The 22,174-nt window shown below is 37.7% G+C and overlaps 1 protein-coding gene across 4 annotated transcripts in view; it reads left to right on the top strand.

Moving 5' to 3' along the window:
- The window catches only part of DNM3 (dynamin 3), a gene marked incomplete at both ends in the record, with an annotated part of 178,225 nt that overhangs the window by 5,500 nt on the left and 150,551 nt on the right, over positions 1 to 22,174 (top strand). For all 4 annotated transcript variants that reach the window (XM_080348899.1, XM_080348898.1, XM_080348897.1 and 1 more), the window contains 2 exons: positions 11,677 to 11,750; positions 20,810 to 20,959. In XM_080348899.1, the coding sequence (XP_080205025.1) occupies positions 11,677 to 11,750; positions 20,810 to 20,959 (224 nt within the window). The remainder of the gene's footprint in view (positions 1 to 11,676; positions 11,751 to 20,809; positions 20,960 to 22,174) is intronic.

The following is a 22,174-nucleotide window of genomic DNA, read 5'->3' as shown; positions in this document are numbered from 1 at the left end:
CTCTATCTAAACTTTCCTGATTCTTAATACAGAGACACTTCTGAAAATTCAACAGATTGTGTGACTCTCTGGGCTCTTGTATAAGGTCATAAAACCTGACACTGCCTTCAGGAAGGAGCCCACACTTGGGATTTGTTAGTGTTGAAATCAACTAATAACAAACACCTTTGTCTTGCAGTTTCTTGATGGGCATTGCTTCTGCTAAGGCTTCAAGCTTATGTTATTTGCATTTGTAGATTAAATAGGAAACAAAGCTTTCCAGTTAAGATAAATAGATATTAAGAATATGATTGTTTGGACATTCATCTGTAGTCATAGGGAGTGATGCTGCTATGGAGAAGTAAGGACACTGTTCTCTGCCACTGACTTACTGTATGACGTCAAACTGTTTTTTAAACATTACCTGCATCTGTACCACATGTATATGCCTTAAGTCTTTACTGTCTTAACTGTATGAAGGATTTAGATTTTTATTCCTTTAAGTTGCTTCTGTTTCTAAAGGAAGAGGTTAGCATATAATCTTAACATCAGTGTGGGAGAACGGTGATAATAGTCTAAAACTTGCTGTTACACATTTCTCTGCTTTGTGTGATGTCTGCTTTAGATATCTACTGGATGTTTCAAAAAGATGGACACAATTTGAAATCACTATATCTTTGAAACGGCACCAAAACTGAGTATTGGATTCTGCTTTGAACAGCTGAGACAGAGCAGTGTGTCTTCCTCCTGAAAAGGGACCCTTGCGGGTGATTAGTTTGTGCCTCTAACAGCTTAGTCATTGAGAGATTGTGGTTTGCTGTCCATCAGTTAATGATACTCTTTGCAGTATTAATGAGTTTCTTAAACAATGTCTGCCTAGATTGCAAGCAAAGAGGGGCCAGAAGCCATTTCTGCCTTTTTTTTTTTTAAAAAAACAGTGCATTTAAAAATAAGGGCTTCTAGTAAATAGAAGCCTGTGAACTCCTCTTGCTTGTTGTGCTCATGTGTAATGGGTTTCTGGGATTCCTTTTAATGGTGTGTGTCTGCAGTGCAGAGCCTGTAGTGCGAATATGCTGAGAACAGGAAGCGAGCATTATTTAACTGTGACCTTGCATCTTTTTCTTCAGCAAGTTGCACTGAGATGAACAAGGCAGCATTATTGAACTAGAGAGGAGGAAAATCCCATTTAACTGCATGCTGGGCTTTGATGTACTGCCAAGTACTGTTGTCTGTGATAGCCTCTGGGATGCAAAGGAAACTGTAGCTGTAGATAAGAGAGGTTTTCAACTGAAGTGTCAAGCGACAGTGTCAGCTTTTATAATTTGTATGTAGAAGTTATGATTTTAATTCAATACCTAGCATAGTATTTCTGCATCCTAGTTCCCATGCAAAATCACCAAGATTTCATTCTTCAGATATGCAGGTGATGTACTGTTTGCTGTAATACAGCCAGGTTTCCAGCCTCATAAATGACATAATCAAATCTAGATTAATCTTTACCACTCTGTACTTTGTTTATTACGTATAGTGCAGATGCCTGAAAAGGTCCATGTGTATTCAGTAGTCCTTAACTATAAAGTATATTCTAAAATGGTCTGTGTGTAATTCAAGTGCAGAGAATAGGCAGGGCTTTGCGTGGTGAGTGGGAGAACCACTGTAAGACATCTCTAGCCTCTGCTGCACGACACCAGATGAAATGGGCTGTGTTCCAGATCTATTCAGCAGCCAAGCTGGAGGCTGCTGAAGAAATTTTAGCATAATCCATCAGAGACAGTGTTGTGTCCTTGCATGTTCACCTGTTAGTTTGTTTAGGTGCTAAACAAATGTTGACAGAAGATCCTAAGTGTCTGTCAGATCACAGAAACAGGGTGGAAAGCCTCAGGAGTTTGAGCTGAGACCTTTGGCATTATGACTTTGTTAGTGTTCTGGGAAGTAGCAGCATAAAACACTGTTTTGGTCAGACATTTCATATAACATTTTGTGATAATAATTCAGTTTCTGGTGAGAGGAGAGTTGGAAGATCATGGCAGATATTAAATTTCAGTGTTTATCTAAACAGACTTTACATTGTCATGGACTGTGTGTTCATTTGCATGTATTACCGGCTCAAAGGAGGATAAGTGGGCAGGTAAAAAAGGATAAAATGGCTAGAGAAATTGTTTGAGAAACTTGTATCACTTCTTTTGGAAACATCTCCCTTGCCTTCTTCCTTCTGTAGTTATCTTTCTTTATACTGCAGTTCCCATTGTCTATACATTCTGGAGGGAGTAGAAGAGTTGAATCCAGTTACATTCCAGCTCAGCAACATAATCTGAAATGACTCGTATTGTACCAAGAAAGGTAGTTGTACAGTTTGACAGCTTGTTCACCACAAAAGAGAAAATGATTTTTTTTACAGTGCTTCTGAAGAGGCAAAGTTTTTTGGATGTGACTAGGATGTCACAAAGCTGATTGTATGCTATACCACAGTTAAAAAGTCTGTGTTGATGTATCTGCATTCAGGACAGTGTAATTTGGGAGGAAGGGTTAGAGCTTATTTTGTCTGGGTTTTTGATGACACCACTGAAATTTGTAACATTTAAAGTTTTGTCATGACAGAGTATCCAGAGGGGAATTATTTGCAAATGCAAGTAATTATATAGTAGTTAGCTTCATGTAGCTTATATTCCTGCAGTGCTGGGGACATGTTATTTTCTTTCTGATCCTTGTAATTAGAATTTTTTTAATGTTTATATCTGGGTATGTTATAGAGGAAAACCTTTTACTTAGATATTTTCTAAAGAAACATTATTAATAGTATTTGGCAGCTGTGATTAAAAAAAACCCACACAAACAAAACAAAAACCACTCAAACTTCTATTTAGAGCACTAACAGCAACTTAAAGTGAGTAAAGAATTTTTTTTGTTCATTTTTTTCTGTTGAGATACAAAAATCTTGCTGCATTTCTATTCATCTTGAGAGTGGATGGGCTTTTATGCACCAGTGTTCTATGCAAATTAGTCCTTTCCTAAGAGTAAACATATCTGATTAAGGAGGATACAGTTGGCCTGCAAAGTCTGCTTTATTCTTTTTGACATACAAATTCTGAGAATTGTTGGTTTTGTGGTTTCTTTCCCTCCCATCCCCCACTTGGGATTGATGGAGGGCACTGTCAAGAAGGAAATAGCAGAAGCTTTTGTAAAATCTTAAAGAAGAAAGGAAAGAGGGCATTTTCACAAATAGAATTAGGATGATGCAGCAAAGTTCTGGATGCCTGCCAGGGAGGACAGATGCATGGTGCATACAGTGGCTTCCTGACGAGACTGCACGTTGGCAGCTTCCTGATCTGTTTATACAGCAAGCTTACAGCCCGAGCATAATCACTGCAAACAGAGCACTGTTCATCTTACCACTTTGGTGGTTTTGCTTGGTAAGTTCTCATAGCTATGTATGGCAAGTTTTCAGTCCTATAAACATTATTGAGACTTTAAAACTTCATATCATGTGAAATATATATATATATGTATTTAATATTAGGAAGTGCATTTTCTTTCCTTGCTTCAGTGAACAGGCTTGCCTTTTTCTGTGCAAAAATGCAATGTGAGGTGCTCTTGCTGCTGTCAAAATATTACATTAGATTTGGGGTACTGATAACGGTCTGGGCCGCCTTAGACTTCTGTTCAAATATCCCCTACTTTGGAGAACCTTTTGACTCCAGTCATGTTTGATGGAAGGCTTCACCACTGGGACAAGTGTAATTTTGGCACGGATTTTCTAATAGCCCTGTAATGTTTACTTTAATGGGAGATGTGTAGTAATTTCTTGCTTCTTGTTGAGCAGAAAAGCTGCTGCTACTTAAAGAAAGCACCTTCCAGATACAAGAGAAATACAATGACAGTGATTTCTAAGCCTGCTCTGTCTCCAGTCTTCTGCATGAAAAGCAAATCTCAAGCTTTGCTTTCTCACCTCAGTGGTGCCTAAGCGTTGTCATGGAACGTAGTTGTTCTGGAGGTGTCCAGCTAGTGTGAATGAAATACCTTGCCATCATATTTGAAGTTCCTCAAGGGCTTTTCAAAAATAACTGAGGTCTCACCTTTAGAATCAATGCTCACCATGTTCCAATGGTAAAGGTCTATTTGGGTGGATTTTTTTCTACTGTTCCCTCTGGATTTACGTATAGTTGGTCCTAACTCCATAAAGGAGTGGGGCAGACCCGAACAGACATTTTAGGCTGCTGTGTTGTTGTGCTGTGAAGAATTTCAAGGTTTTTTTTTAAACTATTATGGATTCAGCTTGTGTGCTTATCTGAAAGCGAAGGATAGAATAGATGGGGTGTCCCTGCTTTGGCTGTTCAGTTCCATTAGTTCAACAATGGTGATGAAGGACGCTGCTGGGTTGGAAAACAGCTTCTCAAAGACACCAAGTTTATCCACCCTGCTTGAAATGAAATTATAGTTAATGGCCCTAGGATGTTTGGACACTCAGTTTCTCACCTCTAAAGACATGCCCAAACTGCATGGACTGCAATATGTGTAGTTACCACTCCTGGCTATTGAACTGCATTTTGATTCAGCAGGTTAATTAAATCAGTCTCTTAGCCATTCTATCAAGGTAAATCTTCCTTCAGCTACTGCAAACTGAGATCAAACTTTATTAGAGAATTTTGTCTAATCACTAAAATGTCATGATAAGGATGCCAGCATCTGTGCTGTGAGGTTTACAAAAAACCTTGGAAAGATGGGTATTGAGCTTTACGAGCTAATATATCTGAGATCACTAAAAATCCACAGCCTCTTAATGCATTTAGCTTGTCTATTAGGCCTAATTTAGATAGGTATCATTGGTCTTCAATAAAGAGGATTAATTATTTTCTACATCTTCATGTAGGCTCTGTTTTGTCAGACTGAGATTTTGCAGCTGTTGAACAAAGCTGTGGGTCTCGCTTAATTGATGGACATTGTGCCAATACAAAAAGCATCTACTCTTCTGTAACTAGTGAAAGGAGGTGAGAGATCAAGTGGGGACTGATAATAAGCATTGGTCTCTGTACTTTGAGCTAGTGAGGAAGAGCATATGTAGCCAAATACAATATGATGTAGAAAGCGGTGTATGCAACTGTATTACTGAAAAAAAAAAAAAAAAGAATGTGGTTGAGAACATCCAAGCACCACAGAGGTAGTGCCTTAGAGCTTTTGAGACTTCTTGAAAATGTGTTCCGGGGTTACCTTTATACTGTCATTTGGAGGATAAGAGGAACTGTGATTCCAAAGGTATTAAGGAAGAATAAATACAGCAATGTCTGGCCTCAGTGGTGACAAACTTTACAAATTTAATTCGTAAGAAATCCTCTGCTTAAATGCAAAGCACATTTCCTATCACTTGGATGCTTGGATAACTTACTTCATAATTAACAAAAATGTATGAAGGATCTACTGCTGGGTCCTCTGTGGTGTTGATGAGCAGGTGAGACAGAATTTCTCTAGCCATTTTATCCTTTTTTACCTGCCCACTTATCCTCCTTTGAGCCAGTAATACGTGTAAATGAACACACGGTCCATGACAACGTAAAGTCTGTTTAGATAAATACTGAAATTTAATATCTGCCATGATCTTCCATCTCTCCTCTCACCAGAAACTGAATTATTATCACAAAATGTTATATGAAATGTCTGACCAAAACAGTGTTTTATGCTGCTACTTCCCAGAACACTAACAAAGTCATAATGCCAGAGGTCTCAGCTCAAACTCCTAAGGTTAGAAAGTTAGAAAGATGCTAAAGGCCTTCAAAAGGCCTGATACAATTTTAATACTTAACAATCCAGAGAAGCCTGTGTCTCAGTGAAGTGCCACCTACTGATATTTTCTCATAGGCAGGAGGAGAAAATTTTCATAGAAACATTCATTTTTCTGTATGCACTGAAATGACAGTAGCCCAGATTGTAGAAAACGCCTCTTGAGATGACAGTCTCCTACGTTGATTTTCAAGCATTTCAGATCTTATTTAAAATAAATAGATAAATAAATAAATTTTCCATCTAGAAGCTAAAAGGAATTTCCATTCAGGACAAACTGGTCACACAAAAGCTAAGGTCCTGTACAGCACATGAGGCAGTAAATTACTTCTTCAGGGAGTCAAAGGCTGAAAAGACTTATTGATTTTCTGCTTCAGACTAAGCACCTTCAGAGATAACGAACACTGCATTAATGCAACTCCTAGTTATACAACACTGACCTTCCCTCAATAGCAAAATTAGAAAGAAATGCATGACAACAATTTTCCTTCAGACCGTTCTCTTAGCATGTCCAAAACAGATGGCATTCAATAACCCTCTCTAACAAATAGAACTATTGTCAAAAAGCCCATCGCCTGCTCAAGCAAGCCTCAGCAGAGATTCCTGCTTGCTGAGAGGGCAAGCTGTGCTGATCACATAACCAGCTAAATAGTTTGCAGCAGAAGAACATAAGGCTTCTGCTTTAGATGCACAATTTGAAGGTGAAAAAATGGCAAAGAATGAGGATAAGAAGGGGCTCATGGGGAGAGTTCAGGAAGAAACTTCCCTCCCCAATAATTTCTGAATGTATATTTTACCTCCATGAAAGCAACATTGATCTTTATTAATAAATATGCCCTCACAGGGAATATTTCTTTTAAAACTTTTGAAATTTCAGCTTCAGCCACAAAGCAGTGGCATCAGCAGACTTTCTCTGTGCAGCCCAAATTGGGTATTACAAATAAATACCTAATCTGTACTTCTAGAAAAAGACAGCTCTTTAAACACACACAGAAGCATAAATCAAGTCTGAGACATAACTTGTACTTTTTTACAAAAAGCAACACAGCACCACATTACATTTCTATCAGCAAAGGAATCAGATCAAATACTGTACAACTGCTTTTGCAGAAATGCTTACTTTGACAACAAGACGGGATGCGGGTCTTCTCCCCCTGCCCTTGATATGGAAAGCTTTCTACACAGGGTTTGTCATCAGTGACAAAAGTAAATAATAATAATTAAAAAGGACAGCTTCAGCAGCAAGAAATATGATGGGACTGAACACATCCAAGTTACAAAGGTTCCTTCTAGCCAAAAGGATGATGGCCCTCAGTGTCCCAGTGGCACACTTAGTATTCTTTGAAGGACAGATTTGAGATAGCTGCTTTTCCAAACCTTTTGGTCAGTGTGTACAGGTATGTTTAGTGAGAGCTGGGAGAAAAATCACATCATTGTTGAAGCAGCTACAAATAAAACCATCTTGAAAAAAGGACCTGCCTGAGAATTTGTGCACAAAGACAGGGACAAGGGAGAGAAAAGGCTGTCTTGTGGGGTGGTGTAGTGAGCCTGTGAGTACTTGTGTGCACAGCTGCAAGACCACTTAACAACAACAAGGTGCAGAAAGTAAGAATGAAACACTGTGCAAGAATAAAGCTGGGAATGAAATATATGCTCCTTTAAAAGACATGCATCCTACATTAAGAATCAAACTACTTTTACATCTTTATTCTCAGAACATTTTTAGCAAAAGGTACCCTGCTGACAACAGCTATACTAGCTCAGCACCAATGCTGCTGTGACATGACAGTTTGGAGAATGGCAGCAAAGCCTGGCCAGCACTGAATATATCAAATGCAAATAAGTTGGAAGCAGCCAGGTCTTCCAGAACATCAATAACTCTTCGACCTGAGAATACACTCATCTGTTAGAATACCATTATATATTTTCAAGAGCAAATTTTTTTCACGACCAAATAGTTTTTACCCTAAAAGCTATAAAATCACTCACATCTTACTGCACAACATAAACTATGTTGTCTTTGCTCTCTAACACAGCTCACTTCCAGTGTCAGAGATCTGGACAAATAGATCTACTAAAACATTGGTTTCATGTGTAAAAGTTATAGATATTAGTTTAAATTTGACTTGCTAAAACCCAGGCCTCAAAAAATGATGTCACAGGATAGTGGAAGAAGTTATCAATGGCCACACCATCACTTTAGCAGTTTGTAATAACAAGACAGGCATCTGATCTTTGCTACAGTAGACAATTTTACTGTGAGAAGAAAAAAATAAAGTTCATGTCTCTATATGTTGTCTTTCCTTTATCACAGCACCCTCTCTGACTGACACTCAGAGAGCAAATAAGCTGAAAAAGTAATTAGATTCATTAATGGCAAGAGTCTCATGGAAGAAATGGGAACACCCTTTTGATTTTCAGGAAGGGCAGAAACCACAGTGAAATGCTGAAACACAAGCTAGACAAGGGCTCCTTCAGTGAGTTTGTCTCATAATGCAGGACTATAGCTTACAAATAAAAGAACATATATCAAACAAACAAAATATAAACATAATGTATTCCAAGGGGATTTCCAGATCAAGGAAGAGTTTTTATTTAAGGGCTCTCTAGTACACTAGCAGTACTTATTATGTTAGGAAAAAAAAAAAACCACACAACAAAAAGCAAAACCAAAACAAAACCACAAAACAGAACAATCCCCAGTTTGTATAAAGACTAATGATGCATCACTACTTAAAACTTAATCATGGTTTCAAAAAGGTGACTTATATCTGCCTTTTTTTTTTGCCAGTATAGTACCAAGAAATGTTCTACACTTTGATCAGCTACATGGTTGGTATTATACAGGATAACTGGTGATTTATTTACATTACAATATAATTAATTCATATTAAATATAGGGGGAATCCAGAAAATCAAATAATGGAGGAAAATGTCAATGATTACACAGTAGCTGCATTAATTAAAGAGCTAGGAACAAGTCAAAATGTGATACTAATGAATTGCCAAAAAAAAATCAGAAGTCCCTCCGAAGAAAAAGCTTCCACATTTTTCACAAAGAGCAGAAACAAGACAAGCTCAGGACAAGAGCCATAGTTCTCTTACAGAGGAGCACAAATGACCCATCTAAATCTATTTCATTTTCCAAACCATATTGGCAATGTTACTTATAAAAGCTTTTCCACTAACCTTCCCTCATGCAGAAAGGCCATATTCCATGAGCTGCTCACATGAACAGCACTGCTGTGCTAGCATTCCACACAGGCCTTTATTCCCAGGATTTGCCAAGGACGGCAACGCAGCTTCAATTGCAATAGGAAGCAATTATGCCAGAAGTCAACAGTTTTCCTAGGCTTTTTTCCAACAGAGTGTTTATTGTTTTATACAACTTCACCCTGGCACTCTAGGAGCACTGGTAACACTTCTGGTTTGCCCGGCTGCTGAATGGCTGTATCTTGTACAAAAGAATGCACTGTTTCACAGTGCACACCTACACATGCCTATACAGCCAAGCATCTCCCAGGTCTGTGGCAAATGTACACTGTGCGGAGTACAGATATAGTACAAAAGGCTTTCCTTTTTCTTGCATTTAGCATATTTAACCTCAAAGCAAAATGCTAAAAAAAAAAAAAAAAAAAAAAGGAATAGGCAAAAGCGTGCCCTAGTGTAAGCCTACAAAGAGAGATATTAATAATTTCTAACTTCTTTCCTGAGGTTCACCTTTTAAAATCCATAAACCAAAACCAGTTAATTTATAACTAAAGAATTCTTAATGCTAAAAATATACATCTTAACACCTATTTTAGCAGAGAAATTGTTTGAGAAACTCGTATCACTTCTTTTGGAACCATCTCCCTTGCCTTCTTCCTTCTGTAGTTATCTTTCTTTATACTGCAGTTCCCATTGTCTATACATTCTGGAGGGAGTGGAAGAGTTGAATCCAGTTACATTCCAGCTCAGCAACATGATCTGAAATGACTCGTATTTTCTCCTCCTGCCTATGAGAAAATATCAGTAGATGGCACTTCACTGAGACACAGGCTTCTCTGCATTGCTAAGTGTTGAAATTGTATCAGACCTCTTGAAGGCCTTTAGCATCTTTCTAACTAGTCCTTGTATCCTCCTGCTGTCTCAACTGTTATAAAACATGGTGGCAGATATAAATCAGTATGTGTGATGTTTTTGCGTTATCTTTGTTTTAGAGATTACTTGAATTCCTAATTAATTGCACTTTTGCCTGCAGATCTATGAGTATAGAAGTTAATGAACTAGTTTGTGTTTGAACAGCGTCTCTGTTTTTGGTGTGCTTTAGCTTTAGTTTGAAGAGTAATCATATTGTAAGCACACAAACAGGTACTGAGAAAGTGAGACTTTTATCTAGAAATTAACATTGTTTCATTCAAAATGCTGGGGAGTTCTAAAGTGGTGTGGGGCACAGCTGACAGCCAGTCTTTTTCCTCAGAGCTTTATAACTGCTTGTTTACGTGATTTCATTTATTTATTTACTTAGTTAGTTATGTCTAGATGTTAGGGTGGGAAGGAAGTTTTCAGAGCTTGTATCACAGGTAGAGTTGTCATATTTCTCTTCTGCAGGCTGCCAAATTTTCTTTTCTTGTTGATGCTTGTGGAAAGAGGTTCACTGTCATTGCATTCCTGAGCCTGTCTTGACCAGGGACTCCCCAGACCTAATGCGCTCTGATTTGCACAAATAATATCCTGAAGTCTGAATTATTTGTGTGTTTTATTTTTCATAGATGTACCCCTTTTAAGCTTGGTTTAAAACTTGTAGATTTGTGTGCTGCCTTAAAGGAACTGCTAAAATCAGGCATCCATTAAGTAGTACAAGGTCAGTATGAAGATATGCAATGACCATAGGTAACGTGTTTTTTCAGGTGGCGTGAGCAGACCCCTCTAAGCAGTCTAAAGGGCTGGCAGGGCTCTATCTTACTTCCTTTGACTCTTGTCCTTCTCCCCACCCCTCCCAAACACACAGCTCATTCCTGTCTCACTCTTTATACTGGCAGTAGCTCATGGGACAACACAGTTATCTGAAGATGCTTAGTTGAAGGCAGTACTCTTCAGAGCCCCTCACTGAACCTCATCTCAAGGTTTAGAAAGTTGAATAAGTAATAGAAACTGAGGAAGACCCTGGAAAAAAAGTCCTTCTTATTTTGCTTTGAGTTTCTGGTCATTGTTTTTGCACTAACAGTTGTTTCCAAGTTTTTTATAGGGTTTCAGTTGCATGGGGAGTCTCCCTGTCTTTGGTGGCATGGAAAGGATCATGGGGATGCATAATAATAGGAGAGAATTGCTGTCTTTGCTTCCTTGCTTGCTTTCTGGTCCAAGGACCCTCCCTCTTGCTGTCCCAGAGTACTTCTAGTGTTCAGTTTTCACTCAAAAACTTCTGAGCAGATGTCTTGCCAGAAAAGTTATTTGAGTATTTGAACTGTCAAAATTGAAGCATGGGAAAGAGTAGGTGCAGAATGCTGGTAATTTTGTTTGGCCAGAGCTTTGGTGTGGTAATGCAAGAGTGTGTGTATTCATATGTCCATATCCTCTTCAAATCAAGTATAGGATGAGGACACATTGGTTTTAGAGACCCCGATAATTGCAGGCATGGCTTCAGGTACTCGTACTATGCAAGGTGAATTTTGAGATGTTATATGTGCTGGTCGTGAAGAAAGAGAATTGGTAATGCCCTGAGACAGTAATTTTGTCTTAATACATAATTTGTCTAATGACCTGCTGCTGACTTGAACCAAAATTAACGACGCTACTTTATAGTAGTGTTTGATTTAAATCTGGCCCCACTAACTTTCCATTTTCATTGCAGCTGAAGGTATGGAGGAGGTTTGAAATTAGTCCACTATCTTATGTAACTGGACAGAGCTTTCTGGGTTGTAACTGTTTTTTTTATGTTTCTAGGGATTTCCTTCCACGAGGTTCTGGAATTGTAACGAGACGGCCATTGGTCCTGCAACTCATCACTGCCAAAACAGGTAACATCTTTCTCTTTTGGGTTCAATGCCTGGAAAAGTGCTGATGTACTTAAGCAGGAGGAAGAAACAATTCTAGGAAAACTTAAGCGCTGTGAAGTAAGGTGCAACTAGGCTGTCTGGGACAAAGACCTGATGCTTCAAAACTGTATGCTCAGGACCAACTAATTTCACTGTCCTGTCTGGGAAAACAGTAAAATCTAAATCCTAGAACACATAGTGAATTTAATCCAAGATCAAACTTGAAGCAGTGAAGAAACATTATTACAAACAAGTGTTTTAGAAATTAGCTTTGATTTATTCCTTTCTTGACGAGCTTTACAGCTGTATTAGTTAACACACCAAAATTGCTGTACTTCCACCTTTAACTCTTGCTCCAGTGCGCTCAGATTTGATTCCACACAGCTTGTTTTTGTGACTTGTCTTTTTTGGTTGGGCTCACTGCACTAAATAGAGCAGAAGGTAGACTGGGGGAGAACAAGGCTTCAGTGTATTTGTCTCGTCCAAAATAAAAATACAGTATGTGTATAACACTGAGCTATGTGACGTATTGAGACCTTTCGTCAGAATTCATCACATTATACTTTTCTAAGGGGCCCTTAATCTGCTGGTTTGTAGCTTAGTTCTCTAGCATATGTAAAAGTAACTGTGGTTTTCAGTCATTCAGTCATTTGTTGTTGCTTCTAAACTAATGTAAGCAACAAAATCACTGGTTTAATATTCATTTCCATGCAAAATAGTTAAGAGAAATGAAAAAAGTATTTCTGTATGCTCAGTTTAGAAACTTTAAGATTTTCAGGTGTGTGATATGCTTTATAGTGCTTTATATACATAATAAAAGATCAAGTTAGTTTCAGTTAGAGATATGAACACTTGCCATTTCTACATATCTGGCTTTAGATCTCTGACAGAGCATGCAGAAATCCATGAATAAAACCTAGCTATGGAGAAGCTTCATCTAATTTTCCCAGCACCATGTGAGAACAGAAGAAAGAAAAGAATTGAGTTCTGTGCTGGCATTCCTAACAAAATTACTAAACTGTGGGAACATATGAATTAGTAAGTAAACTCTTACACTCTAACTCTGAGTAGTTAAATACTTATTCCTCGACATCCATTCTAAACTTATCCTGACTGGTCTGTGTTGCCCTATTTTGCAAAAAACATCATTGTCTCATGGTTGAGGGGGCAGTGAAAGGGCTTCTCTTTCTGTTTTTTTTTCCCCATTAATGTGTTCACATAGTATTAGCTTTAGTGGTAAGTGGTATAATATTGTAGTATATTATTAGTAGTATAGTATTAGCATAGTAGCTTTAGGTAGACCTCTAGGTTTTTGTATAGGTACCTTCTCTGCTAAAAAGTAATTATTTTTTATAACTTAAATAACACAACAAAAACTTTATGAATTCTGGAGAACTGGACTTCAGCCTAATTGAGTGTTTCCTGGAAGTCAGGGCATCCCTTTGGGAAACGCTGTTTGGGATTAGATGCCAAGGCCTTTGAAAATGCAGGCTTTAATTATTTTATTACTTTCTTTAAACTTCGTTCTGTTGTTGTTTTTGATGGTGAAATTACAAATAACTTTATCTTTTAAGCCACCTTGATCTTTCTGAACTAATTTTAAAAAGAGAAAATAAAGAAAACTGCTTAAAGAAGCACAGTGTTCTTTTACAGGAAGCAGATGCTGGACTGATATATGTCAAGTCCATAATTATCCAAAACGTTATAGAAAGTAATAGGAGGTCTGTATCAGGTTCTTGCTGCTGTGGCAAACTTAACTGGTCTCTAATCCTAGGATCTTTCTTGACTCTTTTAAAAGTAACTATTCTTAATCTTATAGTATTCCTTGGGAGGGGGCACTTTCCTATATGCTGTAACATAGGCATGCAGAAATGACTGCATGATATTTTAGCAACATTTTGGAAGTGGCTGAGTATCTTTTGGAATGTGAATTTGATTGACAGAAGAGCTTAAAGCTTCATTTGACTTTGAGTTGCTGCACTAAGGGATAAAGACTGGTAGGTAAAGCTTTTGTACATACCCAAGTAAGGAAACTGTGACCACTTACTATTAAGGTTGGACATGTTGTGGAAGTGTGCATCAGGATTTGGTTGTGAGAAGATCTGACACATCTGAGTAAAGAGCTGGTCTCTTTATGTTCTTTAAAAATGCAAATATGCAAGGAGTAACATGAAACAATTAAATACAAATTAATCTCATGAGATGAGGAGAGAGTTGTTTTTTTAATAATTTTGTTTACTTCATATTTAAAAAAAAATTGTGTAATTAGTACAAAGCTATTTTGTAGTGACGTGTTGACCTTCTTTAATCACTAACATTATTTGGTGGGAACAGTATAATTCCTAAATCAATTTATGCCATTTGCACTTCCACATCCATGCAAATACTGCACTCTGCTGAAATCTTGTAGGCAAAGACAAAGGTTTTACTTAAATATGACAACTGACAAGTCAGTCTTTAGTAGTTGTGACTGTTTTCCTCTGAGTTTGATAATGTGAGAAATACCTGGTAGCGAAGAATAAATCAAAATATGGCCTTGGGCAATTCCACAGCACTGGGAATGTCTGGTGTCAAGTGAAACAAGACTCTTGGACCTTCATTGTTACTAGTCTCTGAAGGAGCGCAGAGGAAAGATTAGTTTTGGAAAAAATAGTCTCATCTGGGAAGATGCAATTCAGTGAGTTTTTTAGAAGGCACAGGTGTGGGCAGGGTGCTGTTAGCTGGCAGGCCGGCTGATGGTGAACTTCAGGTTTTACAAGGCAGGCAAGACAGCTGTGATAAATGAACTTAGCCATTCTGAGGATGCACATGGGAGGGATTCCACCTACTCTTTTCATGGGTGGAAAGTTGTATCTGAAGGCAGTTAATTTTGTGAGAGTCAGGTGTCCAAGTCAGACAACAGACATGCTGGTTCTTTCAGTATTTGACTGCTGCTGTGAAGGATACAGGAGTCTCATCCATTCTCACCAGACAGTGTTTGTTTTAAAAGCTAAACCATTGTGATATTTCATCAGATTCCAATGAGTGAAGAGTGCTGGTGTCTCACTTTCTTACTCATTATTCCTTTTCAGGAGAAGTGTGTTATGTATTCCTGTAGTTGTGCTCTTAGAAGGGTATTTCCCTGTGTGTCTTTGGGATGTAAGTGTTGACACACAGCATGTGACAAGAATTTTAAGGCTGCATGAATTTTCAGTATTCTTGGAGCAATATAACTGAATTCTACATAAAGTACATTAGTTCCACTTTAACTCTTAATCTTCTCACTGCAAGTTTTGTCAGTAAACATGCTAACCTGTACTGATTTGTCATGTGTTACCATGATTTCTTAAAAGAGGACTAGCGAGCTGATGGGTTTTTCTTTCTTTGAGTTGGTATGCCTTATTTTATATGTTCAAATTTATTTCTTAAACATTCTAAGTAAGATTAAATACTTTTTGTAGGAGTTAGTTGGTATTTTTAAATGGTGGTGCTGAGTAAGCTTTGGGAAACTGTGACTTGAAATACCTTTGAAGGTCTTGATTGGTGTGTTTTTTGTTGTTTTTATTTATTTAGAGTGTGTGTGTGTGTGTTTGTTGTTGTGTTGTGGGTTTTTTTCTTCCCCTGTTGCCACACATTCTGTATAACTTGAGACAATCTATTGTTCCTCTTACTATGCTTTCTCTTGCCTGTGGAAGTGGAATAATTATCTAGATTTCTTGAGACTAAGTAGTATATTTTTTAAACAGCAGTGACAAAAAATGTACTCAGGTTTTGGGTGAAGTGTTTGTTGTAGGTTTTCTGTTTGTTAAAAGTACATTGTTATATAAATACTGTTATTTGTTATTTACATGTTAAAATACCTTGGCTCTAGGAGGCTTATTTTCCTCATTGTGATAACTATTTTCACAGGAATTTCGGATTTGCTTCATGGTCAGTTCTTTAGTTTCTTTGCTAAAAAAGTGGCAGATTAACAGGTTTTTAAAATAATTATTCAGGTGCACATTTTTAGATGAATGAGCCATATATACAATACCCACGTTTGTTTCAGTTCTATTAATCAGAACACTAAGTGGAAAGTAAATCACCATGAAGTTCAAAAGACATTCTGACTTTCTTGTTTTCTGAAGTCTTGCAGATGCTTTCTTCTATTGAAGCTGCTGAGCTTTAATGCAAGTATCTTTTGTTGTGAGACTGCTCCTCAAGCATACCCATCTTTTGTTGCCATCTGGTGGCAAAAACTATCCTCTAACATAAAACTAAAAAAAATATAAAAATAATTTAGATTGGTTATTTCACCTAACACAAATGATCTTCCAGACTTCATCAGCAGGAAAGCATTTGGAGGCCTCGGAGGACAAAAGCTAGAAAGGCACTACAGTGCCAATAGTGGGGGAAAGACTGGGCACTTTGTAGGGAGGAAAGGAAGACAGTGGATGCCTTCTCTGGATCCCACTCTCTGGCAGCCACTCAGTCAGATGCTGGACAGGGGTGCTGTACACACCAGTAAAGAGGTGTGACATCACCATGGGGAAGAGGCTGTAGTGACTGGTGACCCCTTCCTGAGAGAGGGAAAGACCTACCACCCAAATAGGACTGGTGTGCTGGAAGAGGGATAGTGCGGCCAGTCTGAAACCTGAGTTTAAGCTGTTGGTGTAAGGTTGCAGAGACCACAAATCTTACTTTGCAACTGCAAATCATCCTTGCCACTGCTTGCCTCTGTTTGTGTACTAGTAACAGTAACCCAAGCTGATCAGCCGTGACTGCTGAAATCTGTCAGCATGAGTGTAAGGGCTCAAACAGTTCTCCCATGAGCACCTTCAGATATGGTATGGGCTTCAGCTCATGTTGGGACTAATGGATCATACCCACAAATACTTGGTTTTATTGTTGGTTTTGCTTGGAAGGTTTTATTTCCTTGATCAGGAAACATATTTTGAGCTGATGCTCAGTGACATCAGGAAAGATGGAAATCCTCTTGTTGAAAGACAGGAGAGGCTCTATATTTGGCTATCTTCAAAAAGATCATAAGGAAAAGTGAGATAAAAATCAGTTAAAGTTCACTTTTAGGAAAAAGTAGTTTGTAATTAGTTATTAAAAAGCAATCTGAAAGGTACTTGAGATGAATAGCACCTGACACAGATTCATGAAGGATAAAACCCATGTCATACAGATCTAATTAATTTTTTTATTACAGGGTAGGAGGCATGTAAATAAAGGTGTGGTAGATGTCTCTTATCTTGGGTACAGTAAGGGTTTTTAAATGATCTTGCATGTTTTCCTTTTTTTAATGTCTCAGGAAACATGGTCTAGAAAATACTCCTATAAGATAGATGCGAAGTTGTTTACCTTACAAGGTGGAAGGGACATCCCTCCAGATCCTGTTCAGTATTTTGTGTTGCTCATAGGATGACAGAACAGAGTGTGTTTATAAAGTTTGTATTTGGTAAATACAAATAAGACTGAAATCACGGAGTTATATTTCTTCTACAAGCACAGATTTTCAAGCATGCGAAAGACTTGTAATGAAAGAGTTTTCCTCTTCTTGTACAATTGTCCACCCTTATAATTAACCATTTCACAGGTTCCTAAGAGCATGACCTACTATTTAATGCTAGTTACTTTAATCTGATCTATACCATTTTTAATCTCTTCTGCTACAATGTTCTTGTTATCCTTTGTATTGGCAGGAGTTTTTGGTTTTTTTTTTCTTCAGGAAATTCCAGGGTACTTCTAGTTCTTCAAGGTGTGCTGTTTGAAGGTTAGCAGTGGAATGCTCGAATTTTGAATATTTTATCTTCAGCATGTTAACAAAGCTACAGAAATGGAGACTTAGAAGAGGGATTATAGATTGGATAAGACAATAAGGGCTTTTGATATTGCCTATCTTTTCAATTAAGATCTATTGAATGATTTGCTAAGGTTTAAACAGATTAATTTAACTGCATTTGCTTTGTTCAGAACAAACTGATCCGTCATCAAAGAAAAGGTACTTTAATTTGTGATGTGTATTTGCATGTCTTTAAATCACTTTCTTGAAATAATTCTCTTGGAAAGCATTCCAGGGCTTTGTGGAATGCTTTGTTGAAGCTAACAAGGCTTTTGTTGCTTGTGTGATATCTCCCTAGGGGACTGGAAGATAGAAGGTGCAGTAATAGAAGGTATTTCTCCTTTGCTATGTGTATTTAAGTTGTTTGCTATAGGCCTGTAATTTAATGAGCCACCTTTTTGGAAAACTCGAGGCTGGAGACATAACTTTTGAGTATGCTAGGCTGGATACTACCACATACTTGGAACAACTGCTCGAAATCAGGTGGGGAAGAATTCTGAATCCTGGTGTCTCACCTCAGTAAATTCCTGACCTCTAGTAGCAGGTTATTCTGTATAAGGTAAAGTCTGTGGGCTTTGTCAGACTTTGAAGGGTCTTGGGTTCAGCCTCATGTGGATCAAGGATGTTTTCTGAAACATCTCTCATGTATTTCTAAGGGCTGTTTCAGGTCTCATCATATAGTGTACCTAACTCCACTCTCTTTAGCTTAGAGACAGATTTATGAAAGGTTTCAAGTGTGTATGTAATTTAAATAGTTTGAAAACAGCAATGGCTGTTTATTGTTAATAACAATACAACTTTGTGCTAGATTTATTTTTTCTTTCTCTTAACATAACTTCAGTTTTATACAGACAATACCTGTCTGAAAACTAGATACTAGGCAGGATCACTTTTTCTTGTCTCGCTTCATGTCCATTCACACAAAAATGTAAATAAAATGTTTCCCTGGTATTCTTCTGTGTATGAAAGCTGCAAACTGAAGATTGCATTAAAGCGTGTGCTTATGCAGTCTGGCTGAAGGCATCGTTGCCAAGGGCAGAGTAAGGGCTGAAAGCAGTAAAACAAAGCACTGCTTGTTCATTTGAATTTTTATTCCGTAGGCTGTATGTGGCACCACAGGTTATGAACCATTGTAAAGTCTATTCCTTCAGAACTAGTGGGACCACAGATGTCACTAGGAGGAATGAGCTACTAATAAATATTAACACAGCTGAAAAGTAGCAAACATTTCCATTTGAATTACCTTGAAGCCATTTCAGTTAGGGGCTCTTTCTGTTACTGAGTGTTAAGTGGAACAAAGAGAAAAGCTTCCTTCACTATCATCTGAGTCAGTCAACTGATTACAGCTAGGCAACAAGTATTAATTACTGAATCTGGAAATATTTTTCTGACAAAACCTGATAAACCACTTGGTGGGGGGGAAAGAAAGGTAACTAAGAAGAATATGTTTTATTTTATAGCAGTGCATGAAGAACTGGGACAAAATAAGAGCCACGTGTCAGCTCTCTTTTTCAGTACCTATTTTCCAACTTTGAGTTGACAAATTTTACAAACGTAAATTCTCAAACATGCTAGAACAACTGAGATATTTTATTTTGTGTACCACATTATCTTTCACTTTGAAATATTTGAATATTCCTTGTTTTTTTTAAAATAAACAGTTGACAATGAAACATGCAAATCCCCCAGTCATTGTCATGATGCTGCTAGAGCTAAAAACCAATGTAAGATATTCTGGAATTCTTAAGTTGTCAAAAGTAAGACAGAGATTCTTGTTATGTGCTCCCTTATTTTTAGAATAAGAGATGTGCTATTTTTATGTTAACAAGGGAGGGTTTCCCTATCCCTCAAGCTTAAAATCTGAAGGGATTATGGTATTATAGTGCAGAAAAGTTGGTGTTTGTTGTTTTCCCCTCCTCTCCTTTTTTAGCTTTCCCTTTGCTTTAACTATTGTTACAGTTTCATGTGTGGTCTTGACTATTTTTTTTTTCTAACAGCTCTGTTGACAATAGTAATAAAGTGACTGTTGGGAAACTGATTTCAGTACTGATACATAAGGCCCTCTATTAGTCTGTATTCTTGGATCAGTTCTCCTGAGCTACTGTTCTTTCTTTGAGTACCAAGCAAGCTCTTAGCCCTGATGTTTGACGTCTTTTTTAGGAAAGTAACACCTAAATGAAACTTTGAGATCAGGCCTTGATTGTGGGATGAAATAAACATACACAATTCTGTCTGGCCTTTCTGCAGTCCTACTGGTTAGACCTTGAGGAGATACGATGCGAGCTTAGGTCTGTGATTACCATTTATGTCATTTATCTGATAACAGCCTTGCTATGTGAGATAAACTTTTGTGTTCTGTTTTGCCCTATTTGAAGGAAGAAGCTCCAGTTTTAAAATCTTGAGCTGTGCTTTTGGTTATGCAGCTCTAGGGAAGGAAATTCAGATGGATGTGGTAATTAGCGTCAGTATTTGGACTCAAGGGCCAAAACAGGGACCTAATGTCAGGTTTGAGTGTAACAAATTAGACTGTTATCTATCCCTGATTCCTGGTTGTTGCCATTTTAAGATAAGAGAGCGACTTGTATGATATTGAAGACTTAGGAATTCATTGTGTTCTACTGCAGCAAAATCACAGCTATATCTAGAAAAGCTTTTATAAAATTCTTAAGCATGGCTTGTATTTAGACTACAAGAAGTCATTAGGAAATAAGGAGTTGTGTTTTTAAAATTTTACAGTGTTTTTAAGTGATCTTATTTTCATGACAAACTTGTAAAAATGTACAGAATTCCTTGGTTAAAATCATATGTGACATGGGCTCTTAGATTTTTGAAAACAAGTGCTAGTAATATTTCATGATACAGAACTTGAATTACTTTTCTTACAGGCAAATGAAATCAGATGAACACTCAGAATCTGATTCACAATCTGTTCCTTATTCCATTAATGTAAACGGTACCTATTTGAATATTTCAGGTTGTTCCAGATGACATGCTAGAGATAAAAGCAGTAAATCATATCCAGTCAGCTTGACTTTTTAACTAACCCTTTCTTGTTGCAGGCTGCTTTTCATCTGTGCAATCATACTTATAGCATGTGCTCATGTATAGTGCTTTCTTGATATCCACGATGACATCCTTTTGTGCATACACGTCTGGAGAATACTAGGGGCTCAAAAGTGGGTGTCCAAGTCTGTAAGCCTGTGAAATACAGAGTTTCTATTGGTATTTTTAACAGAATATGCTGAATTTCTGCACTGCAAAGGGAGGAAATTTACTGATTTTGATGAAGTTCGTCAAGAAATTGAAGTAGAAACAGACAGAATAACAGGAGTGAACAAAGGCATTTCTTCAATTCCTATTAATTTAAGAATATATTCTCCACATGGTAGGTAAAATCATTCTGCTTTATATTTCTGTCATGTAATGCATTTTTTATGTCTGTCTGTCTCCTTTTGTACATGTTCTCATTGCTTGAACAGAAGTCTTTTGGGATGAAAAACTTCTGAGTTGAACCAAAAGTGGATATATCTCTGGAAGAATTCTCGGCTTCTCCCGTGTTAGGAAACCACTCTGTGTTGGAGAGCAGTTGCCACTAGAGCTAGGCAGAATGCAGACTCTCTGTCTCATTGAAATATCCTCATGATTTAAAAATATTCTCACTCTGAATCAGGGTGAAAACAATCTCCCCTGTATGACATATATCTTTAGTTAGTAGCTCACTATTTGTAAAGACAAATAATAGGAGGTGAAAGACTTAGTGGCAAAATTTTTTTGCCATCTTTCAGATGGATTCCCTGATCAGGGATCTAGAAAACCATTAAGTCTCCTGGCCCTATTGGATGTTTATTGTTTGCTGTCATTAGAAATGCACATAGGCAACAATGGTGTTTGAAGCTGCTTTCTGTTGTAGACCCCCAGGATAGATCAAAGTTAATTCGTCTGGTTGCCATCTGCCTATTTAATGAAGGCAATCTAGAGAAAATGTTTTGCATTGAATCTGTCCTGGATACAGGAGAAAAGTGGTATGTTTGGCTGAAGCACGTTATTTTTCCAGCCACCTCATCTGATGTTTTCATTGTGAATCAAAGGACAGAAAGATTAAAATAAGAGGAGAGGTAATTAAAGAGATGCTGAACCTCCTTTTGATATTCCAGAGCAGCCTTGGCTCTAAACATATGCCCCAGAGCCCCTCTCTGCTATACAGATGTGACATAACCAACTGAAGAGGAGCTGGACTAAATGCTCTGCCTCAGAGTTTGTTTGTTGAACGTGCTGAGTCCAAGAGAAAGTGCGAATTTCCTACTTAATGCTCTTACTGTGTTTTATTAGGATCAGTCTTCTAGTTCAGCCACTATTGTGTGAATTAGCCAGACCTAAAATATATTTCTGGTGTTTCCTTTCTCGGAATAGCATGTTTCTTATTTGTCTAAGAGATGTCCTGTTAGCCAGTACTGGCTGAGCAAGTTAAAATGCTTCTAGTTGGCATTGTGGCCTGTACTGGGGAAATTACACCAGAGGAAACAGGTTTTCTTAAGGGATAAACTCTTTCACGTTTCTTTCATTTATTAAAAAAACAAAAAAAACCCCAAAACAACGCCCA

This window comes from Nesoenas mayeri, assembly GCF_963082525.1.
Source record: "Nesoenas mayeri genome assembly, chromosome: 8".
NCBI lineage: Eukaryota > Metazoa > Chordata > Aves > Columbiformes > Columbidae > Nesoenas > Nesoenas mayeri.
Note: the sequence above shows the minus strand (reverse complement) of the source record. Positions and strands in the feature narration are given on the sequence as shown.